General features: G+C 45.6%; 1 protein-coding gene across 1 annotated transcript in view; it reads left to right on the top strand.

Moving 5' to 3' along the window:
- The first annotated feature begins 249 nt into the window (after window positions 1–249).
- Window positions 250–23,108, top strand: part of LOC137624534 (cytochrome b-c1 complex subunit 6, mitochondrial-like) — a 34,710-nt gene continuing 11,851 nt past the window's right edge. Inside the window, exons 1-2 of the mRNA XM_068355408.1 lie at window positions 250–365; window positions 14,341–14,379. Of these exons, the coding sequence (XP_068211509.1) occupies window positions 273–365; window positions 14,341–14,379 (132 nt within the window). The 5' untranslated portion in view covers window positions 250–272. The remainder of the gene's footprint in view (window positions 366–14,340; window positions 14,380–23,108) is intronic.

Raw genomic sequence — 23,108 nt, 5'->3', positions numbered from 1 at the left:
TATTTTAAGATATGATGTAGGATATATATTGAATTAGAAGCTCCATTGATCAATGTTATCATTAGTTGTTCTACCATACAGGATATGCTTAGATTTTCATCAAAATTATAAAGCGAATGTAAATTTGAAAGAATGATGGTATTAAAAAATATGTCTAGTTTTTTAGCGTTACATAAAGACAATTCGTATAATTGTAACCGAGTATTGCAAGTATTAAATGAGAGACATTATCCGGCAGAAACGGAGGGTACACCTGCTATGGAAGGTAGACCATGAGACTAGACCTTTCTGGCAGCCGGACAGGAAAGAAACTTATAATGGCGTTAGACGATATTGCAATTATTAACGACGACCCTGAGGAGGAGGTGAGAAATAATATAGAAATAGACTGCTAAGAAGTTTGTTGATTGTATTGTAAATAATAGTCATTACTTAAAGCAAATGATGTAATCGCAGTGAGTGAAATGAGGTCAGCGAATTACATGTCGGCTGATTTCGTCATTGGTGTTGGTGTCCATGACCAAGTCTCAGCTGATTGCATCTGCTCTTCGCTTTTACCTTAATTTCTCATCTTTGGTTGTAACCAAACATTATAATATTTTATTTAATTCACGTTAGGATTTGTAGGAACCCAATTAGTTATTTTCTTTATGTAGATAATAGGCCAAGCAAGGCAGCTCCGTATAATGTAACGGTGTACAGTATTTATATTGAATAATGACAATTTAGTGTAGTATAGTGTAAATATGTTTTGACTAGTTTTTTTTTCTCTTTGTAAATTATTCTGATTTTAATTTCCGTTGAAAAGAACTTTATTTTTGAAGGTAAGAGGATGCCCTCTTAGTGAAAATAATGGGGACCTCATCTGACTTGACCAGGTTTAAAAAAAAAAAACCCACTTGTGGTATTATTATTACTTTTACTAGCTGAGCTACTACCCTATTTTAAAGTGCTGTATGTTTTAAACCCTCATAACAGAAACTGGTGGGTGAAAGTCCTAACCCTGTCTCATTGTCGGTTTATATGATGTTTTCAATGCCTTTGCATAACGACGGACTGGGCCTTGCGCGTGCATAGAAAATTTAAATTTTTACTTATTTGCTAGGCATTTGTATAGCTGTGGCCGTTGTACTACTAAACTTGTGTCCATCGTTCTGCAAAATCTGTTCACAAGAACACCACCTAACCTAACTATGAGCTGTCCTTAGCTGCTTACCTAATGTTAAAGCAAACACTCCTCTACGACCCTCCATGGACTGCTGTATTCTTAGCTTAACCTGTGTTTGCTTTACAACTCGCTTCACTTCTAGCAAGGTAACAATCATATTTTGTAAAGGAAATCAAGTTCACCCCACATGTAATAAAGTTTACACTTTTCCCAATGAACTACATTCACCACTTCATGTGGTATCATTGTTTCAAGGGCCAACTTTACTTGTAGCAGATGAGATGAACCGGCAGTTAGCTGAAGAGGAGGAATATGATGGTGAGACGTATCAGGACCTAATTTAAGGGCTGCTCATTTGATCCTGTACAGCAGGGGAACCTTACTCGGTATTGTTGTATTGTATTACAGGGCAATGTAACCCAAGGAAAAAACTACTTTTTCGTTAGAAATAATTCCACTCTCTTCGAAAATGACACTCGTTCCCGTCGCAAGTGTAGTTTCAGAAATATATATACTGTACTGTATCTATATCCAACGATAATGGGGGACCCCCAGTGGGAACCCGGGGTTTGGGTGGGGAAAAAATCCTGGGGAAACTGTATATAATGGTAAAACAAGCCTTTTCTTCTCAATACATGATCACCTTGGATGTATAATAAACCGATGAAAAAGTACGGTAATGTTGAGCTGGGTAAGCGAACATTAGCAATGTTAGCGTAACATGCTAACATTAGAAGTGTTTTTTATTAATTTTTTGACTTTATACGGGACGATTGTATTCGCTCCCCTTCGTTCGTTTGTACGTAGCAGGTTTCGACCTTCTGCGCATAAACTCCGCATGCCAGAAAACTTTCAATCAATCAATCAATCAATCGACCAATAGGATTCCTTCTTCTCTACTTGCGAAATTCAACTATTCGACTTCATTCAAGTATTTGACTTGATTACCATTCCTTTTATTAATACCCTCGTATACATATTACGTTTGACCCAAGAATTACTCGTTTTATTATCCGATACCTTATAAAATCACCTCATTTTATATTCCCATTAAATATTTTTTATCATACTCCATTTTACCTTTCTATATTAATTTTATAAAATTTGCTATTACCTTGTTACTCCCCAATTTCACATAAATACTTGCTCTGGACAAGTTTCCCATTCTAGTTCATTCATGTTTACCTTCTAGACTCCGTTGTTTTTCCGTTAACCAATCACGAACCCATACTTATGGAAAGTATGCACTGGGGGTGGGGGTTAATATTTTCCAACCCCCTTCCCTTATCTCTTCAAGTGGTCTCTTCATACCCCTTCCAACAAATCCTTTTCCGTGGAAACCTTTTGTCCTAGTCAGATCTTTGTTTTTCAAGTGAAATTTTTTTCGTACCTGTAAAGGCTGCAGTATTCCATATTTAATGGCATTTGCTAAATTTCATGGGGAATTTTTTGATCGTCATCCAGTGTTGATAATTTCCTTAAATCACATAATGTAATACCCAACGTTTACAGTGTCCCAAGTGCCGTTCATAGAAGTTAAGACGTCACAGTCTCAACACCCCGGTGATCCACAAGTTTTGTCGTCCGGGTCATAAAAGTAAGTCATTAATTTCTTTAATTTAAATGTTTTTAGCATGCGTATCTCAACATTACCGATTGCCAGTACAAATTTGTGACCTGGGAAGGGGGCCCGACTAGGGGTTTTGACCTGGGAACTACTAGGTTAGGTGGGTTTGTTAGGTTCTGTACCCTTTTATATATCTTGTAAAGGGTATATGGAAAAATGCTTTTAAAATACTGTACACATTCAAATATTAACGTTGCATTGCTAACATCGGCAATGTCAGCGTAACATTGCTAATGTTAACGTGCGCAGTACATACGTTCTTGATGAGTGAAGCGAGGACGGAATTTGAACAAGAGCCGATATGTTTAAACATTTTAACGGAAAATATATGTTTTCCTGTAGAAAATAACGTGATTTAACTGGTTTTCACCTTCATTTCATCCACAACAACAACAACCAGTTCGGCTACTTGAAGTTAGTCGAACTGGTTGTTCTGTTTGTCTGCGGTTGAAATGAAGGTCAAATTCGGTTAAACCACATTATTTCCTACAGGAAAACATGTTTGTTCCGTAACTGGAATACAAACCACGCTATTTAATTGAGGTACTACTTTCAGCGTAGCTGAAATGACGAGCCATTAATTTTTAACATGGTTTACTACCCACACCGCTAGATAGCGAGGGTAGGGGAGGGTAGCAAGCTCACACACCTGTGCTTGAGCGAACTTTGCTCTCAGTTCGGATGGTAGTCGGACGTGTCTGCTTTCATCCTCGCCGTCATTTGGCAGCCATTTAATGCTTTTTTTTCTTTTTCTAGTTCTGTTTGTGAAGTTGGCCTCTGCGATTATGCGCACCTGCCCTGGGTTTCCCGACCGCCCCTGTGGAACATTCATGTCGGCAGTCGAGACCGATCCTCATGCCCTTTGTCCTTCTTGTAGGGGCCAATGGTGTGATAGTAATAACAGGTGTGGTGTTTCGCAATGACGGAAGAAGGTCAAATGGGATATTTCTGCTTCGAATGTTTCTTCGAAAGGAGAAAAACGCAAGGCCTCTTCTTCCGTTGCCCAAACCTCCTCCGAGGCTCCCACTCAGTCGGTCTCTTTCGAGAGAGAGACCGTCGAGTGGTAGCGTATACTGATGTACTGTTTACCAAACTCCGGGCTCGAGAGATGACGTTGCTTCCCCTAGAGAAGCCGCTCCACCTCTCCTCCCGGGGGAGGATATGTCACTAAGCCCCCTTTTTCAGATTTGGTCCTCCTTGGGGCTTACGGGTTCGCCCTCCAATGTGGATTTACTTGACTACATCTGATTGGGTGCCGCTGTCAAGCAATCGCCGTCACCAACAGAGGTTGATCCTCTGCCTCTTCAAACCCTATGGTAACTGACGGCTTAGTTTCTCCCGTTCCTGTTCAACCAACAAGGGAGAAACTAAGTCCAACAGTCTCTCCTGCTAGTGTTTCTTTCCCCCGCAGAGGAGCCTCGACAACAATCACCGACTGTTCCTGTATTGGTCCTGGACCTTTCTGCAGATCGTTCGCGATCTCCTTTGGTGGAAGGTCGTCCTTTTAAAGGACACGTCGACCTTCCACCCAGATACGCGCTATGTGCCAACGAAACCTGACGAACGCGCTCTAGTAGCTCGTCAGACCCCATCAACAAACCCTAACACAGGTCATCAAGGGCGTATGCGCCAACATGCACATACGTCCCAACAGGAGCACAGCTCCACTACGCATTATGCACGCACTCATGCATGTATGCGCCCACGTTACCCCTGAACCTAAACCTACGCCCAGCTGTGCGCCAACTTTCACCTGCGCGCCAGCGCTCTCCCGCGCGCTAGCACTTACGCCCAACAGTTAACTCTCCTGCGCACCGACGATCGACTGATCTGGGCGCTACTGGGAAGTCAACTAGACTGACTTCTCCCACGCGCCAGCTCTTGCCATCGCCTGCACGCATCCGCGAGGATACGCGCGCATGCACTCACCTATCCTCTCCTACAGATTCACGCCCACATTCTGATGCGCGCCCACGAGCAGCACAGGCTTCAACTGCGCGCTAGGAGTCTTTCTCCTGTCAAGCAATCGCCGTCACCAACAGAGGTTGATCCTCTGCCTCTTCAAACCCTATGGTAACTGACGGCTTAGTTTCTCCCGTTCCTGTTCAACCAACAAGGGAGAAACTAAGTCCAACAGTCTCTCCTGCTAGTGTTTCTTTCCCTCGCGGGAGTTCACTTACAGAGACTCCTCTTCGGAGGACTGCAGAAGGTCAGCTCGCTGACCCTACGGGCCCGAGAGTGCGCATTCATCGCAAGGCTTGCCTTCCTCTTCGCCAGAGAGGCTTTCCTTCACCTGCGGTGAGGAGGCGCCTCTTTGGTTCAACATCTTTGATGCAGTCCCCCGCAGAGGAGCCTCGACAACAATCACCGACTGTTCCTGTATTGGTCCTGGACCTTTCTGCAGATCGTTCGCGATCTCCTTTGGTGGAAGGTCGTCCTTTTAAAGGACACGTCGACCTTCCACCCAGATACGCGCTATGTGCCAACGAAACCTGACGAACGCGCTCTAGTAGCTCGTCAGACCCCATCAACAAACCCTAACACAGGTCATCAAGGGCGTATGCGCCAACATGCACATACGTCCCAACAGGAGCACAGCTCCACTACGCATTATGCACGCACTCATGCATGTATGCGCCCACGTTACCCCTGAACCTAAACCTACGCCCAGCTGTGCGCCAACTCTCACCTGCGCGCCAGCGCTCTCCCGCGCGCTAGCACTTACGCCCAACAGTTAACTCTCCTGCGCACCGACGATCGACTGATCTGGGCGCTACTGGGAAGTCAACTAGACTGACTTCTCCCACGCGCCAGCTCTTGCCATCGCCTGCACGCATCCGCGAGGATACGCGCGCATGCACTCACCTATCCTCTCCTACAGATTCACGCCCACATTCTGATGCGCGCCCACGAGCAGCACAGGCTTCAACTGCGCGCTAGGAGTCTTTCTCCTACACGTGCGCGCCAACAGTCTCCCGCACTCGCTCCTGTGCGCCATCAGTCACCCGCGCGCGATGCCCGGTATTCTCCTTCGCGCAAGTATCAATATCCTCCCATACGCGAGACTGCTGAACTACGCACGGCAAGGACGCCATCGCCTCATTCCCCCCTCCCCGCAAGCGCATACCAGCGCGCATTGTGGGAGAAGGGAAACATCTAGAGGGGTCCAGGATCTCAAAGCCTTTTCAGGCGAACCCGTCAATGATGAGAACTCCTCCAGGGATCCTTCAATTCCTGTCCCTTCAAGGGGTATGTCTGACAGCGCGTCTGTCGGCCAACAGCCCTGGTTCGGTGCACTAATCAGAGCCGTAACGCAGGCGTTCAAGCCTGTCTTCTCTGAATTAGGGCACAGATACCTGGCTGCTTCTACCCCTTTGAAGAGAAAAAGAGGAGTTCCAGATGCGGTAACTTCTCTAATGGCAAAACTGACTCCACGCAAGCCTTCGAAGCAGGTTCCTTCGTTCCCCCAGACTGTGTCTCCTTCGCTTTCGGACGAAGATTTCCCGTCCTCGGGAATCACGCGAGGAGAGACTTTCCCCCATCGCACCAATGAGGGAAACCTCTCCTTGGGCCGAGATGTCTTCCCAGGTGGGGACTGAAAGGAACATGCCTTCTTCGTCAATGTTGGAGTCCTACATCCTTCTCAGGAAGGAATCTAAGGACTAAAACATTGCCGAAGTCCTCTACTAGGACTAGGATGGAGCCAGCTAGCCACTCGGAGAACGTCCGCGACTCTCCTCAAGAAGAGCAACGTCTTGAGTATCTTCAGCTGCCTGGAGAAGTCCCAACTGATACCCTCCACCAGGATGACCTACCTAGGGATGGTCCTAGACTCCTGGTTGGCGAGTCTCTTCCCCTCCGCGGAGAGACTGGATAACCTAGAACAGATACTCCGGCCCTTCCTGTCGGGCCAGCCCAGGAGAGCCAAGGACTGGCAAAGACTGATAGGACTCCCCGTACAAGATAGTCCCGGTGTCCCCGGGGACGAAGGAAGTCCTGGAGTGGTGGCACGTCAGAACGAACACCCTCAAGGGAATGCCCTTCGCAGCCGACCCTCCGGAGATGCTCCTGTTCAGGGACGCATCCAAGGAGGGCTGGGGTTCCCATCTTCTCGACAAAACGGCAAAAGGGAAATTTGAAGTCGAGGAGACGAACCTGCTCATAAACTGTGCTGGAGATGATAGCCGTACAAAGGGCGAGCCTAGAGTTCGTCCATCTACTCCGGGAAACGCCGAGGCTCTGATGTGCGACAACGCCACAGTGGTGGCCTACGTGAAAAAGCAATGAGGACTGAAGTCGAAAGAACTGTGCAGTCTCACGTTGGAGTTCCTAGAATGGGCCGAAGTGGAACAAATACATATTTCAGCCAGGTTCATTCCGGGGAAGAGGAACGTCCTGGCCGATAGCCTCAGCAGGATGGGTCAAGTGGTAGGGCCTGAGTGGTCCCTACACCCAGAAGTGGCCAAAACCCTCATCCTGAAGTGAGGCTCACCGGTGATAGACCTCTTCGCCATGAGACTAAACGCACAGTTCCCCATGTGCCAGATCCAGTAGCAGGGTTCGAGGACGCCTTCCAACACCCTTGGGACAACCTCGGCGTTTACGCCTTCCCTCTTGGATGCTCAGACAGGTCCTCAACAGGGTGAGACGGGCGCCCAACCTGTGGATGACTTTGGTAGCGGCCTGATGGCCGGAGAGAGAGTGGTTTACGGATCTGAAGGAACTGGCATGCCTTCCACCTTGGCCACTTCCAGACAGACCAGATCTTCTCCGGCAGCCTCACTTCCAAAGGTTCCACGAAAACCTTCGGTCCCTCCGCCTTCATGCGTGAAGGTTATCAAGCATCTCCTGAGAAAGTAAGGATTTTCGTCGAGAATGGCATCGAGGATGTCAGGGTACCTGAGATGTTCGTCAGTCGCGGTGTACCAGGCGAAGCGGACTACCTTTACTAAGGGGTGCTCCTCGAAGAACATCAGGCCGTTAGGGGCCCCCATTCACGAGATAGCAGATTTCCTGGCGTATCTCAGGGACGAAGTGGGCTTGTCCATCCCAGCCATTAAAGGAGTCCGGGCAGCGCTGAGCCAAGTCTTCCTCCTGAAGGGCATCGACCTAGGTGCCTCCAGACATATCTCCATGCTCATCAAGAGCTTCAAGCAGTCGTGTTCCCCCCAAGCCGCTATAGTGCCCCAGTGGAATGTGGCTAGGGTACTGAAGATGCTTTTGGAACCTCCCTACAAGCCTCTCAAAGACATTCTAGACAAGGAGCTCACCTTCAAGACAGTCTTTCTGTTACCTCTGACATCAGCCAAAAGAGTAGGTGAGATTCATTGCCTGTCTTACGAGATCTCACACTCGAAGGGCTGACGAGAAGCTACCTTCAGATTCTTACCCTCCTTAGCCAAGACTCAGAATCCAGCTGGTTAGGACCCCAAGTTTGAAGGGTTCTCATTGCCAGCTAAACCGCGTTCAGACAACCCGAGGGACTTGCTTCTGTGTCCAATCAGGGCAGTACGGAAGTACCTAGAGAGGACGGCCCCGAAACCAAGAGTCTGTTCGTCTCCTCAGAACTGGTGAAGAAGCCGGTCTCCTTCTGGCTACGCCAGGTGATCATGTAAGCCTACAGCAGTGCAGGGGTCCCTCTTCCAGGAAGGCCTAAACCCCACGATATTAGAGGACTGAGTACTTCGTTGGCCTTTGAAAAAAAAATAGCAGTGGGCCAAATCCTGAGGGCAGGTACATGGTTTAGACAGTCTACCTTTACGGCTCGCTACTTGAAGGTTTGTTCGAGGGGATCCTTGGACGGGGTCTCTTTCGGTCCCGCCATATCTACGCTCCAAAAAATTTAAAGGTGTAGCCCCTGGGAAGCCGCGGGCGGTAAGTCCAAGATACACCAGTTCCCCTATATGACCCTTAAATTCTTTAACTGCCATGAGATACACTGTCAGTGGAAGAATGCATCTCCAAGTATTTTTGTTGAGCTGGGTTAGTTAGACGCTAGAGAGTTTTTGCGTAGTTTTTCCTATTTTCTTGTGTTTCCTTTGGGGTCAGCAGAACCTAGCCTCCTATCTAGGTTCCTTTTCTCTCCTCATCACGGTCTCTTGGTCCGGAAGGCCACTCTCACCTCCTAAGGTGTAAGTCTCCTAAGAAAGTAGTTCGAGGTAAGTATTCCGTGTTGGAACAAATCACAAATTTTAAGTAATTTGTATTTTTCCTAACAGTACTTATCTCGAACTACTTTCGCGTTATGGCCCGCCCATCCTACCCCGAGTGCCTTACAGGACTTTGTAGAAACCTATCTGTCAAAAACTTACTGGAGCTTGAGACCTGAGCAAGCATGCTCTCTGACCCCGGGTCACCTCATGGCGCACATCACTCCACCAGAGGTTACCCCGCATAGAAAACGGGAGTAGGGTAAACTACACAAAATTCTGGTCGGTTGGGAGGAGATCCCAGATACTCCTAAGAAAGTAGTTCGAGGTAAGTACTGTTAGGAAAAATACAAATTACTTAAAATTTGTGATTTTGTTACAGTTTTGACGCTGCCGCTCTCCTTCTCCCGTCAATGTCAGCTGGGGAAGGGAGTTCACAGTCCTTATTTTGTGTCTGTTCTCTTGTTCTCTTGTTGGAAACCTTTCCCATCCGCGGACTAGGTCCTCCTCCCGAGGGAGTTTTTTGTTACATAATGTGTTTTATTTTTCTTCAGTTAGTGATGCCGTTCTCCTTCATTCGGCTATACTGTAGTAGCAGACGGAGAAAAGCTTGCCTTTAGTCCCTGGGTAATCTGTTATTGTGAATCTGCTGTCACTGTGCCATCACTTTCCTGTTCTCCTGCGTCTGCGGCGGCTCCTGATCATCATGCTAACCTCGAGGAACTAGCTCCGGCTACATTTTCTCAGGTAACGCTCGATGCAGACCTTCAACTTGAACAAGGCTTGGTGACGGAAAGCAAAGAGCATTGCCTGGAGGTCCGCCTCCAGAGTTGGATTTTTTTCTCTTCCAAGGGAGCAGTTTCCTCCCCAGATGTGGGGATCTGTTTTTCCCTTCTGAGGGAAAACTTCCCTTCATCTTCTCTTGTCTCTCCTGCGAGGGCTCCCCTTCTAGTGAGGGGGCTCTCATACTCCCTCCTCTTCGGAGACCTGCTGACAGTCAGGTTGCTGATCCATCTGTTGGTGGCAGAAGTCCTCACCATGTTCATCCACCTCTTTGCCTTCAGGGTGCTCCTGCTCTGTCGGCTAAGAGATGCCTCTTCACATCCTCGCCTCTGCAGTCTTCCTCTTCGGAGGAACCTGCCCAGCCTGCTTCTTTTGGTTCCCGACCTTCGTTTCCATCATTGACCTTTCTTTAACGAACGTAGGTTCGTTCGTCGCCTGCAAGGGATTGTTCTTGCTCTCCTGAGTATGTGTCGCCTCACGAGGGTCTCATTTCTCCGCCTGAGCTCCCAGCTGCTGTTCATCGGCAGTGTTCTCCTCTTCAGGCATCTGCTTGATGTTCTCCTGCTCGTCAGATTTACCATCGACCTGCAATGCGGGATTTGCACGCTGTCCCATCAGCTCGTAGATCGTCTAGCCATCGCGTACAGGTGTCGACTCGTGAATCGCTTGCAGTTCGATTATCGCCTGCTCGTTCAACCTCTTGTACTTCGTCCGCTATGCGAGAATTGCTTGCAGGTCTACAACCGCCTGCTCTTCCTTCTCCCACTCGGGAATCGTCTGCTACGTGTGAACCGCTTGCAGCTCAACAATCGCCTGCTGTTCCAGCTACTGTATTTGGAATCGCATACTTGTCAGCGTCGGGAACTTCAATCTCCTACCCACCAGCGTTCTCACGCGTCTCATAACTGAAATGCGTTGATCACCGTCAGAGCGTAAAACGCCCAACGGTATGTGAATCGCCTTGGCGTAAGTCGTCGACCCACCTCCTCATCCAGTGATTCGTAGCTCATTGATGCTTAAACTCTCATCGCTCAACAAGCTAGCATTGGCTTGTTGCTCAGAGCGTTTCAGTCTAACACGTCTCTCTTCTTCGGAACGCAGTCTTCCTCCTGGGTGTGAATCGCTCAGTGTTCACAACACTCACCGGCTCGATAGTCTCGCCATCGTCTGGCAGAGCGTGAATCACCTGACTTTTGTCAACGATCGACATTTCGTGTACCACCAAAGCGTTCTGTTACACGTGAATCTCCGAAGCTTCAATCAGCTCGTGGATCGCCTGACTATCGTCAACGATCAACAACTTGTGTACCACCTAAGCGTTTGGTTACACGTGAATTGCTTGTGCATTTTACTTCTCGTCAAGCATCTGCTACGCGAAAATCGCCTGCTCTTCTACCTTGGAATTCTCCTCGTTAGCAATCATCTTACCAACAGTATTCACCAAAGCAACCACACACATCGCTGAGGCCTTCACGGAATCGTTCATCCGTCACTTTACTGACCAGTGTTTGGCCGTACCTTAGAGTGTTCCCAAGCCATCACATCACTTAACCTTCGTAACGTGTTCGCCCACCTGTTCGTAATTCACTTCAACGTGAATCTTCTTTCATCTGTCGGTCTTCACGCTCGGCTATGCGTGACTCGCCTACTTGATGATCGTCGACACACCGACTTGCCTCTCGTGCAGTGGTAACGATCAATCCCGCGTTATCGCGGTATTGCCTGTCAACACAGTGATACTTTCCCTCTTATAGATCATTGAGTCGTTGGACTTCACGTTGGTAATCACCATCATGTCTTGGACAGGAGGTTTCCCGACGCTCTCCAATGTGTCTGCGGCCGTCGCATCCTCATGCATGCACCATTGACTTTCTGGCTCACTAGGTAGTGACCCTGTGGGCCAACACCAGTCTGAAACATCCAGCGTTTCATGAATCGCCTCCTCGAAAGTTGTCAATTCAGCGCCCTGCCTCTTGCTTGGCGGTAGTGATCGAACCCACGTTTTTAGCGGTATCGCTCATTGACTCTTATTAGCATCAGCATCCGGACGTTGTCATTGATGTTGTATTGGAGAGCTCGTCTGCTGCCCAGCCAGCTGCTCCTGCAATGGCGTCTTCTTCTCCATCTTCCGCTGCCGAGGTCTGTGCTCCTTCCCCTGGGGAGAGCAAAGTCCGTGGCACGTCTCGCCGACGAGCGTTTCCCTTTCCAGTAAAGGGTCTCGCATAGTCTCCTCTTCGGAGGCCTGCTGATCCCACACTTGTACATAGTCAGTCGGTGGAAAGAATCCTGTCTCCTTTGGTTACTAATCTTCGCCTCCATCTCCGATCTTGTCTCAATATTCTCCGTCACACCACGCTTTTGCTAGAAGAGAGGCAGTGGCTGAGAAATTTCACCAGCAGGTCCCTAATGGCGAGATCGCTAGGCTCCGAAACTCCTCCATGGAGGAGTTCTTCCTCTTCGAGCCAAGGAATGTCCAGTATGCTGCGGGGAGATGGAGGAAGTCCAACTCGTATTCCCTCCTCCTAAGGGCCCTAACAGCTTGGTCCTACAGACCTCCAGCCCCTCCCAAGACTAGCCTTACGAAACCATCGACTATTAAAACGGTTGCAGTTTCGGAAAAAGAAACTATCCAGGAAAGGAAAGGCAACAAATCCAATCATGTAGGAAAACATCAGAGAGGTGGCGATAAAAACCCAAATGCTAGGAGAGGTCATCTCCCTATTTGTTCACCAGTGGGGGATGAGTAAATAGCGGCTGGACCAGGTGGATGCAGCCCGGGGCAGAACCTTGGACGATCTCAGTGATTCGTTCAGGGTATCACATCCCATTCATTTCATCTCGCCCTCCACTGACCAAGAATCCAGTGCTTGCGAGCTTCTTTGCGATGGGATCAGCAAAGGGGCAGGCTCTTCGGGCCAAAGTCCAGATCATGTTGGAGAAGGGCTCTCTCCAGGAGGTCCTCGACGGTTCCCCCAGGCTTTTTTAGTCAAATTTTTCTTGTTAAAGAGGCATCTGGAGGCTGGAGACTCAGTCACTGATATCTCAGCTCTGAAGATGTTTGTTGAATAGACTTCGTTCAGTATGGAGACAGCAGACACGGTCGGTCTAGTGATAAGACCAGAGGACTTCGTGTGTACACTGAAAGTAACAAACGTATACTTCCAGATCCCAATTCATCTGTCTTAAAGGAAATATCTGAGATTCAACATCAACAACGACATACCAGTTCAAGGTGCATTGTTTCGGCCTTTCGACACCACCTCAGGTCTTCACGAGAGTGTTTGCCCTGGTGTTATCTTGGGCTCACAGGTTTGGCATCTGTCTCCTTCATTACTTGGTCGACTGGCTAATCCTAGCAGACTCGGTGGCAACCCTGCTTCACCACTGAAACAAACTTCTGAGACTTTGCCAAGATCTGGGGATCATGGTAATCTCGAGGTCTTCTCTGCTTCCCACTCAAAGACTGGTATAACTCTCCCAAGCATTGAGATACCTGAGCATGATGCGACCTACTTTGGTGGCTAGACAAGGAGAATCTGTTTTGGTGGCCCCTCTGGATCTCCTTTTTACAGATGTTTCAAAGAGAGAGTGGGCAGCACCCATCTCCTGAACCATCTTGCATTAGGATAATGGCCAAATGAGGACAAATTTCATCTCATCAGTATTTTGGAATTGGAGGCAGCTAACCTAGCACTTCAGCATTTTCTACTCTGGTCAGTCATTCGGTTGCACTGATGAACAACAATACAACAGTGGTGGCATGTCAGAAAGGAAGGCAGCACAGTATCATACTGTTAAATAGCTGTGTTGGTGCAGAATGGACAGTCTGCAATGCTGTAATCCTCTCAGCCCAATTCATTCTTTGGCAAGAGGAATATCATAGTGGACTCGTCGAGTTGGGAGAGTCGGATAGTTAGGTCAAAATGGTCTATACATCCCCACGTAATGACAAAGCTGATGACTTGTGGAGTTCCCCGACAATAGACATCTTTGCCACGTCTTGACAAAAAGCTATCAATCTTCTCACCCAGCAGCAGCTCTCGGAATTTAGCCAGCCAGTTAGGTAAAAGGAACTTCTTCCCTTCTAAGGAGGAGTCTCTTAATTAAAGGACAAAGAGTTGTATTCATGTAGGGACAAATCACAAATTCTAAAGTTATTTTGTATTATTCCTAACTATGGAAACCCAATTCCTTTTAACTTAACTGCCTGCCATCGACTTCCCCAAAAGTGCCAGATGCAATTGAAATGACTGTTCGGTGTACCTGTCATTCTGGCAACCACCGGCTACTTTCAACACCTTGTGAGTTTTAACTGCCAAGTTCCAGCTGAGCTTGAATGCGTCTCCTAATCAAAGGAATCGGTGTTGTATACTGTAGTTAATAAAAATAAAAATTACTTTAAAAGTTTTTAATTTTTCCAGCATTCATCTTATTAGCATCTTTTAAGGACAAGCAATTGTTAGAAATGCCAGTGATTTTCATAACTAGATATAGAAAAAATTTCTTCATGAATATTTTGGATTTGTGTTCTATTTGAAAATTACAGGATTTTAGTGGTGTCATGTGAAATAAATTTTGTACAAATATTTAATGTTATATCCCTTTATTTTCAGGAGGCAGAGGAGGAGGAGGAAGAAGAGGAGGAATTGCAGGTAACAAAGGTTCCATAGTTTGTATATTACTGGGTAATTAAATTGTACTTGCTAATGGGGGAGTTCTTTGGTGGAATACAAAATTACATGTATAGTTTAATGTGGAGAATTATAAAAATATTTATATGATTCAAAGTTTTGAAGGCTGTTCTTTAAAGCAAGCCATCAATTCTATGACTTTAATCTGAACCTTAAATCCATTAAAATTAAAGTAAGTTTTATCGAATCTTATTTTTAAATTTAAAGTAATTTTGATCAACAGTTACTGCTTAACTATTGATTTTAGTTAACATAGTTTGAAATTTATATTATGGTAAGTTAATTTTTTGGTTACCAGAAGACAATCCCCGTAAGTGGCTAGTGCTATCGGTGCCGTTTCAGTGTGCACTAAAGACATAAATTTTTTTACTGCAGCTTTCTGCCTTTAATCTTGCTGTCCAACCTTTTAACTTGAGTTATAGTGCTTTCACATCATTTGTTGAGGAGTAAAAAGTCAGACGGAAAATGATACTTATCAAGCTACCCTAAGTTTATTTTATTCCATTTTGTGCATTCTATAAATAATCCTTTAAGTTGCGGAATCTTTTTGCCTTACATTTTATACAGCCTTCAATAAAGTGAACTTTGGGAAAAATGAGAACTAATTTGTTAACTAGATCTGGACAAGAATTTTAAATTCTTTAGACTATTATTAGTGCAATATACTTATACAACATAAAAGGGATGCCTATACAGTTTGGGTTACCAATTCAATCTTCCAATTTCATGGACTTTCATCGTAGGTGTTCAAATTAGTGACTGCCACATAGATCTAGGTATTGTTTTTTTTTTTTTCTTTTTTTTTTTGGGGGGGGGGGGGCGGGTTTCCCGGATAAGTTTTATTGTAACAAACTGTACTGAGGTGTTAGCAATTTTTTTTTTCTGTGTATAAGGTTCAACAATTTCTTCTTAAAGTACAAAAACGTTTTCTTTCTGTTCAGCATTCCCTTTTAGCCATACGTGTAACCATAGCCTTGTGTAATGGCACCCTAGCCAAACATATGGCTTACCTTGTTATAATCAGACAAGCATTTTCCTGGATTTGTTCCTACATGTATACAAACTTTTCATCCATTAAAATAGGGACTGTCTTCAGTGTAAGTAGTAACGACCATCAAATTTATTTACTAGTAGTTGGCAACAGGTTGTACGCATGGCTGAGTACCTCCTCATCTCCTGCCAAAGACATTTCACTTTTGCACCTTTATCTCTGCTTTGATTGATACTTCAGATCGTCGTCTCCCTGATGATTACCCCCAATAACATTATGGGTTCTGTTCTTAACCCTTTCGCTGCAATGATATTATATGTCAAAACAGGCCTGGTAATACACCGAGGTCAGAATACATCTTCATTATTATTATTATTATAGTAAGCTAAGATATAAAAGAGTATAGCACATGGTTGTACAGTATATCACACAGTTCAAACTAAGTAAATTTCAATAAAAAATCTTACCGCCTCCTGCTTTTTTGAGCCAACCAACAAAGTCTTTGGGATTCTAGCCTTTGTTTATAAATATATAAGAGCTATTTTAGTGTGTTTTTTTATCCTGCACTCCCGAAGTAGGCAAGGTTCCATATGCGAGTCTGCTGCGTCATCACCACATCAGGTTGATCCTCGAATGTGCATACAGTTGGGAGGAATTCCTCTTGGGAAGAATAAAGTTGGCAGCCTTGGTGTCTTTTGCCATGGCTACCTTCCAAGCAGTCTTGTTGCATGACTGGTGGTAGTCGGGCGCGGCAATGTACTTCACAAGAATGACGTAATAATTGACCCCAGACTCTTTGGAGAAGTACAGAAGTCTATGCAGTTGGGTGGAGAGGGAGTGACCACTTTAGCATGTCCAACCGCATTGAGTTGATAAAAAGGAGGACCGCTTGGGTTTCGTGATTTTCAAAACAATTTGGTCCAGAAGTAGCTCCAATTTTCTGAAACACTTTGGTGCAGGCTGCCATGTGAAGAAGTGAAATGTTTTGCAGGACTGATGAATTGGCAGTGCCCTAGGATTTTGTGGGATCATGGGTTAAAAGCAGTTGTGACCTTGTCTAGACCCTAATTGGAGGGAGGTGCTAATATCAGCATCCCCCCCCACCCTGCTACCATAAGTAGGGGATAGATGGCATGCCATTGGGCAAACTGGTACACACGGGGAAGAGTCTTTGGTAGGGATTGGGACAATGTAGCCCCCCTCAACATCTTGCAGAGCAATGGTGTTTACTAATGATCCTCAAACATCACAGAAAGCCCTAGCTTTGTTGGTAGATTGGTCTTCAGGTTTCTACAGTCAACTTTTCTTTGTGAAGTCGACTTGGAGGCTGGTGACTGGTGATCATCTTTTCTGAACTAGTATGTTAAAAAAAAGTTAAGGATGAAAATGGTACAGTTTGTACAGAGTTCCATGAGAGGAAACTTTATGCTTTCATTGATCAATCCTCTCGGAAGTACTTATGCTTCTTCATCAATGTTACAGTGTACCGGTTCAAGACCCTGTGTTTTGGACTGTGTACTGCTCCCCAGCTTTTCACTCTGGTAGCATAGCAGCATGGGTTCACTTGCACAGGAGAAGTATGTTGATGTAACTCGTGACTGATCCTTGCTTCCTCTGTGAGGTATTTGCTACAAGATTGAGATGGGCAACAGAGGCTGCTGTAACAGGATCAAGGCAGGCTTCTCGCCTTTCACTATTTGCTAATTGTTAAATTGTAAGTTGAATCTCATACCTAAGCAGAGGTGAAGTATCTGGGTATGCTGATAGACACAGCAGCCGTAAATGCCTTTCCATGAGATGATTGCATCACCTAGACAGTACTTACACCTCAGTGCTGGCATATTCTTCTCGGCCACCTTTCCTCACTGCAGCAGCTTGTTCCTCACAAGCTCCTCCAACAGGCTCTTCCACTAGAGATCCATTTAGTAGTTTCAAACCTCACTGAATGACTTCCAGGGATTCCCTGCATCATCCTGTTCCAGTGGAACAGAAGGCATGGGCAGATTTTGCCTGATGGTTGGACAAGGAAATCCTCACCTTGGGAGTCTTCACTCGACTCCTCTCCGGCTGTAGATCCAGATGAGCTGTTTGCCTTGGGCGTGTGGTCTGTAGAAGAAATCTGCACTTTGCCCTGGAATTGCAAGCAGTGTTTATAGCTCTGCAAGTATTCCAAGATCATTTGAGGGCACTCAATAGTGTTGATGAGCAACAACGTTAATGTTGTAGCCTACGTCAACAGACAAGGAGTCCTTTTTCTTCCCCCTTTGCAAGCTGACAAAGCAGATCCATGTCTGTGCGTTATAGCAGACTGTAGAGTTGTCAGTCAGGTGCATTCTGGATTAAAGGAATATAACCAGATAGCTTAATTGCCAGGGGTAAGTTGTGAAATCAGAGTTGTCCCTACATTCTTTCATAGTAGAAAGCGTTTTTTTTTTTTTTTTTTTTTTTTTTTTTTTGCAATATGACTTAATGGGAAGCGCGCGCTCTCTCTCTCTCTCTTTTTTTTTTTTTCCAGCCCCATGGGCCTGTGTTCATGGACTTCTTCGAACACTTGAACGTGATCACCTGTACTCCTAAGGTTTTTCTCCTTTCAGCCTGATTTGCCACCCTAGTTGATCTGGATATGTTCGCACCTTTAGTCAAGGTCCCGAGAGGACAAACCGTATGGCTCGCCTTCAGAGGTGGCACCAGTCCATGAAGTTGCTTGCACTTCATAGTTAGCAACTATCCAGTACTTCCTTACTCAGACCATCTTTAGCCCAGGTCATGGACTTCCTAGTTTTCCTCTGCTTCAGGCAGTCTTGCCCACCTGGGGATCTCAAGCTCCCAAAATGGGATGTGACTTGTTCTCAATGCTATAATGCCTATCCCATATGAGCTTTATCCGTTGATAATTAAGAGGAGATGGTTTTGTTTCCATGAGGGCCCAGCATTGCTAACTGAAGAGGAATCGACATCTTTGGCCTGATTGTAAACATCGTCAGAACCAAATAGGAGTTGTCAAAGAACACTGTCCCTTTTTTGTCTTCTTGAGATGATCCGTAGGGTATATGCCTTCAGTACCGAGATAGCCGAGGTACCAGCTCGGGCTAAAGCTACAAATTCAGGGGTATAGGTACCACCTTAGCCTTCAAGAGGAATCTTGTAGTTGGCCATGTGTTGAAGTCAGGAGTCAGAGTGCTGAACCACCTTCAAAATCTTTTACTTATGGAAGTATACCCATAAGTCCATGGACGCATTTGTCCTGTGATGTCTGCTCAAGTAGTAGCTGACCCAGTTCCTTTAAGGGACGGATAGCATCTTGTCAGTGGTAATATATAGACGTCCCTCTAGAATGAAAGGTAGAATGACTGACTTCTTTCCTTCTTCTCTCTCTCTCTGAGATGGAGCAGTCGTACTGCTGGATCTGACATTGATGCTGGAAAGGTAAGCTGCACTTCTAAGCAACATCCTTATCAAACTAGATCCATGACTATTAGTTCTTTATCCTCCCTTGATAAGGGATTTCACTCCAGTCTGCAACTCTTTAGTAGAGAAAGATTCCTTCATTGACCACATACCAGTTATGTACCAGGTGTAGGCTAGGCCCTATCAGGATACTCAACCATGTGAGGGGCAGATCGACAATTATTAATATTATTATTACTATCCAAGCTACAACCCTAGTTGGAAAAGCAAGATGCTATAAGCCCAGGGGCTCCAACAGGGAAAAATAGCCCAGTGAGGAAAGGAAATAAGGAAATAAATAAATGAAGAGAACAAATTAACAATAAATCATTCTAAAATAAGTAACAACGTCAAAACAGACATGTCATATATAAACTATTAACAACATCAAAAACAAATATGTCATAAATAAACTATAAAAACTCATGTCCGCCTGGTCAACAAAAAAGCATTTGCTCCAACTTTGAACTTTTGAAGTTCTACTGATTCAACCACCCGATTAGGGAGATCATTCCACAACTTGGTCACAGCTGGAATAAAACTTCTAGAGTACTGTGTAGTATTGAGCCTCGTGATGGAGAAGGCCTGGCTATTAGAATTAACTGCCTGCCTAGTGTTACAAACAGGATAGAATTGTCCAGGGAGATCTGACTGTAAAGGATGGTCAGAGTTATGAAAAATCTTATGCAATATGCATAATGAACTAATTGAACGACGGTGCCAGAGATTAATATCTAGATCAGGAATAAGAAATTTAATAGACCGTAAGTTTCTCTCCAACAAATTAAGATGAGAATCAGCAGCTGAACACCAGACAGGAGAACAATACTCAAAACAAGGTAGAATGAAAGAATTAAAACTTTTTGCTGAAGTCTTCTCATTGTATTGGACTGGGAAGACTGGAATATTCCGGGGAAGAATAAGACCCCATCAGTTTGGTTCTTCAAGTTCCTACTCATCAGTGAGCAAGTCTGTTTTAAAGAATGGAAAGTTTGTATATACAAAGGAACAAATAATGAATTATAGAATAATTTTTTCCCTTCTTTACAACCTGAGTCCTTTATAGTGAAACTTCCCACCTCAACCACCTTTCTGTCTTTGGCCGAAGGTCGAAAGTGACGTCTTTGACAGGAATTTGGATGGTGCTAGTCAGCCACGTGCACCCCTTTTAATTACCTCAATGCGCTAAAGACATTATTATTATTATTACTTGCTAAGCTACAACCTTAGTTGGAAAAGCAGGATGCTATAAGCATAAGGACTCCAACGGAAAATATCCCAATGAGAAAAGGAAACAAGGTTAGATAGAATATTTTAAAAACAGTAAAAATGTTACAATAATTATTTTCTATATAAACTACAAAAACTTGAATAAAACAAGAGGAAGAGAAATAAGATAGAATAGTGAGCCTGACTATACCCTCAGAATAGTGAGCCTGACTATACCCTCAAGTAAGAGAACTCTAACCCAAGACAGTGGAAGACCATGGTACCAAAGAATAGAGAACAATGGTTTGGTTTTGGAGTGTCCTAGAAGAGCTGCTTACCATAGCTATTCTCTTCTCCCCCCTTGGCAAGAGGAAAGTGGCCACTGGACAATTACAGTACAATAGTTAAGGAGAATTGTTTGGTAATCTCAGTGTTGTCAGGTGTATGAAGATAGAGGAGAATATGTAAAGAATAGTTTAAGAGTATTTGGTGTGTGTATAGGCAAAGGGAAGATGAACCGTAACCAGAGAGAAGGATCCAATGTAGGATGGTAAGATTATTCCCTATTTTGGGTTAATGTATCCTTTTGCAAATGAACCATTGTTTTGAAAATTATTTAAAAACTTCTCTTCCCCATTCAATGATTTGGAAGATATATACTTGGCCAATAAACAGGAATGAATTAGACTATTGAACATATAATAATCCCTTTATATGATGACAAGGATTACTTTTTGGGGTGGGGTGGCTATTACCAATGCCAGAAGTGAAGCTCAGGGTTACAATTTTAAGAAAATTGAAAAATATACAATACTGTATGTATATATTTGTTAACCTTTTTTTAACAAGATTTTGTTTGAACGTTAACCTGATTATCAAGCTCTCAAAAAAAACTAATTACGAGCATAAGATGACATAGATACGCTGATAATGTATGTTTGTTAGTGCTATATACAAAACTCATAAATATGCTTACAGTACTTACATTGTTACTGTTTTATTTTTCATACTGTAGATTGCAGGAAACATTATTTACTCTTTGTGATCCCTAGTTATTATAGGGTCTATCTTCTCGAAGCATTGAGATATGATAGTGATTGCTATAATAACACAGGTATACTGGATTTGTTTGTGGTTGGTTATGAAATTTTAGTTTGTTCCGTAACTGGAATACAAACCACACTTTAATAGGGGTATTACTTTCAGCGTAGCTGAAATGACGAGCCATTAAAATTTAACGAGGGTTTACTACCCACACCGCTAGTTAGGGGGCTAGGGGAGGGTAGCTTGCTACCCCCCCCCCCCTCACACACACACACCTGTGCTTGAACTCTCTTTGCTCTCGGCTCGGATGGTAGTCGGACATGTCCGCTGTCATCCTCGCCGCTCATTGGCAGCCATTAATGCTTTTTTGCTTTCTCTTTTTGACAGTTGTGTGTAAAGTTGGCCTCTGCTATTATGCGCACCTGTCCTGGATTACCCGATCGCCCCTGTGGAACATTCATGCCGGTGGTCGAAACAGACCCTCACACCCTTTGCCCTACTGTAGAGGTCAACGGTGTGATAGCGATAATAAGGTATAGTGAGTGCAGGGAGTGGTCTACCTCCCAGTGGGAGAGGTTTTCGCGGTGATGGAAGAAGTAGTCCAGACGGGATATTTCTCCTTCGAAGGTTTCTTTGACAGGAGAAAAACCCAAGGCCTCTTCTTCCGTTGCTCAAACCACCTCCGAAGCTCCCACTCGGTCGGTCTCTTTCGAGAGGCTGTCGAGTGGTAGCGTAGACCATTGTACTGTTTTCCAAGCTCGTGGTTCGAAAGTTGGCGTTGCTTCCCCTAGCAAAGCAGCTCCACCTCTCCCCCCGGGGGAGGATGTATCACTAATCCATCTCTTTCAGGTTTGGTCTTCCTTGGGGCTCGAGGGTTCGCCCTCCAAGGAAGTCTTACTTCACTACATCCGATTGGGTGCCGCTGTCAAGTAATCGCCACCTCCGGCAGAGGTTTATCCTCTATCGATTGTCGACATTGTGGTCAGAGGTATCCAATGCGGTATCTCCCATTACCTCTGCCTCTTCAAACCCTACAGTAGCTGACAGCTTAGTTTCTCCCGTTCCTGTTCAACTAAGTCCAACAGTCTCTTCAGCTAGTGTTTCTCTCGCCCGGGGTAGTTCACTTACACAGACTCCTCTTTGGAGGACTGCAGAAGGTCAGCTTGCTGACCGCACGGCTCTTAGAGGGCGTATTCGTTGCAAGGCTCCCATTTCTCTTCGCCAGAGAGGCCTTCCTTCACCTGCGCTGAGGAGGCGCCTCTTTGGTTCTACATCTTCGTTGCAGTCCTCCACAGAGGAGCCTCGTCATCGATCACCGACTGTTCATGCTTTGGTCCTGGACCTCTTTGCAGATCGTTCGCGATCCCCTTCGGTGGAAGGTCGTCCTTTCAAAGGACACGTCGACCTTCCACCCGACAGACCTGCCGACCTGCCGTCGCCGTTCCTGGATGCTGATGCACTCTACGCGCCAACGAAACCTGACCTCCACGCTCGTCAGGCATCCTCTTCTAACTCTAATACAGGGCATCAAAGGCGCATGCGCCAACGCGTGCATATTTCCCTCGCGCTATGCTGAGCATACGCGCCCACGTTCTCCTGCGTGCCAGGCTTTGCCTGAGCAAGCGCGCCCACGCCCAGCTGCGCACCAACCCTCGCCTACGTGTCATCAACCTCCTGCGCGCCAGCGCTCGCCCACGCCCAGCAGTCACCTCTCCTGCGGGCACACGATCTTCTGATCTGGGCGCTGTTGGGAAGTCTATCTTGACTTCTCCCACGCGCCAACATGCCATCACTCGCCTACCCGCCAATTTTCTCCAGCACGCCGACACTCGCAGTCACCTGCACGCATCCATGAGGATAAGCGCGTGCTCGCCCTCGCTCATCCTTTCCTGCAGTTGCGTGCCACCATTCTGACGTGCCCACGAGCAGCACAGGCTTCAACTGCGCTCCCACGCGCAAGGGGTATCTCTCATGCGCGTGCTCGCCCTACGGCTTCTTC

This window comes from Palaemon carinicauda, chromosome 31, assembly GCF_036898095.1.
Source record: "Palaemon carinicauda isolate YSFRI2023 chromosome 31, ASM3689809v2, whole genome shotgun sequence".
Lineage (NCBI taxonomy): Eukaryota > Metazoa > Arthropoda > Malacostraca > Decapoda > Palaemonidae > Palaemon > Palaemon carinicauda.
The sequence above is the reverse complement of the archived record's forward strand: the minus strand, read 5'-3'. Positions and strand labels throughout refer to the sequence as shown.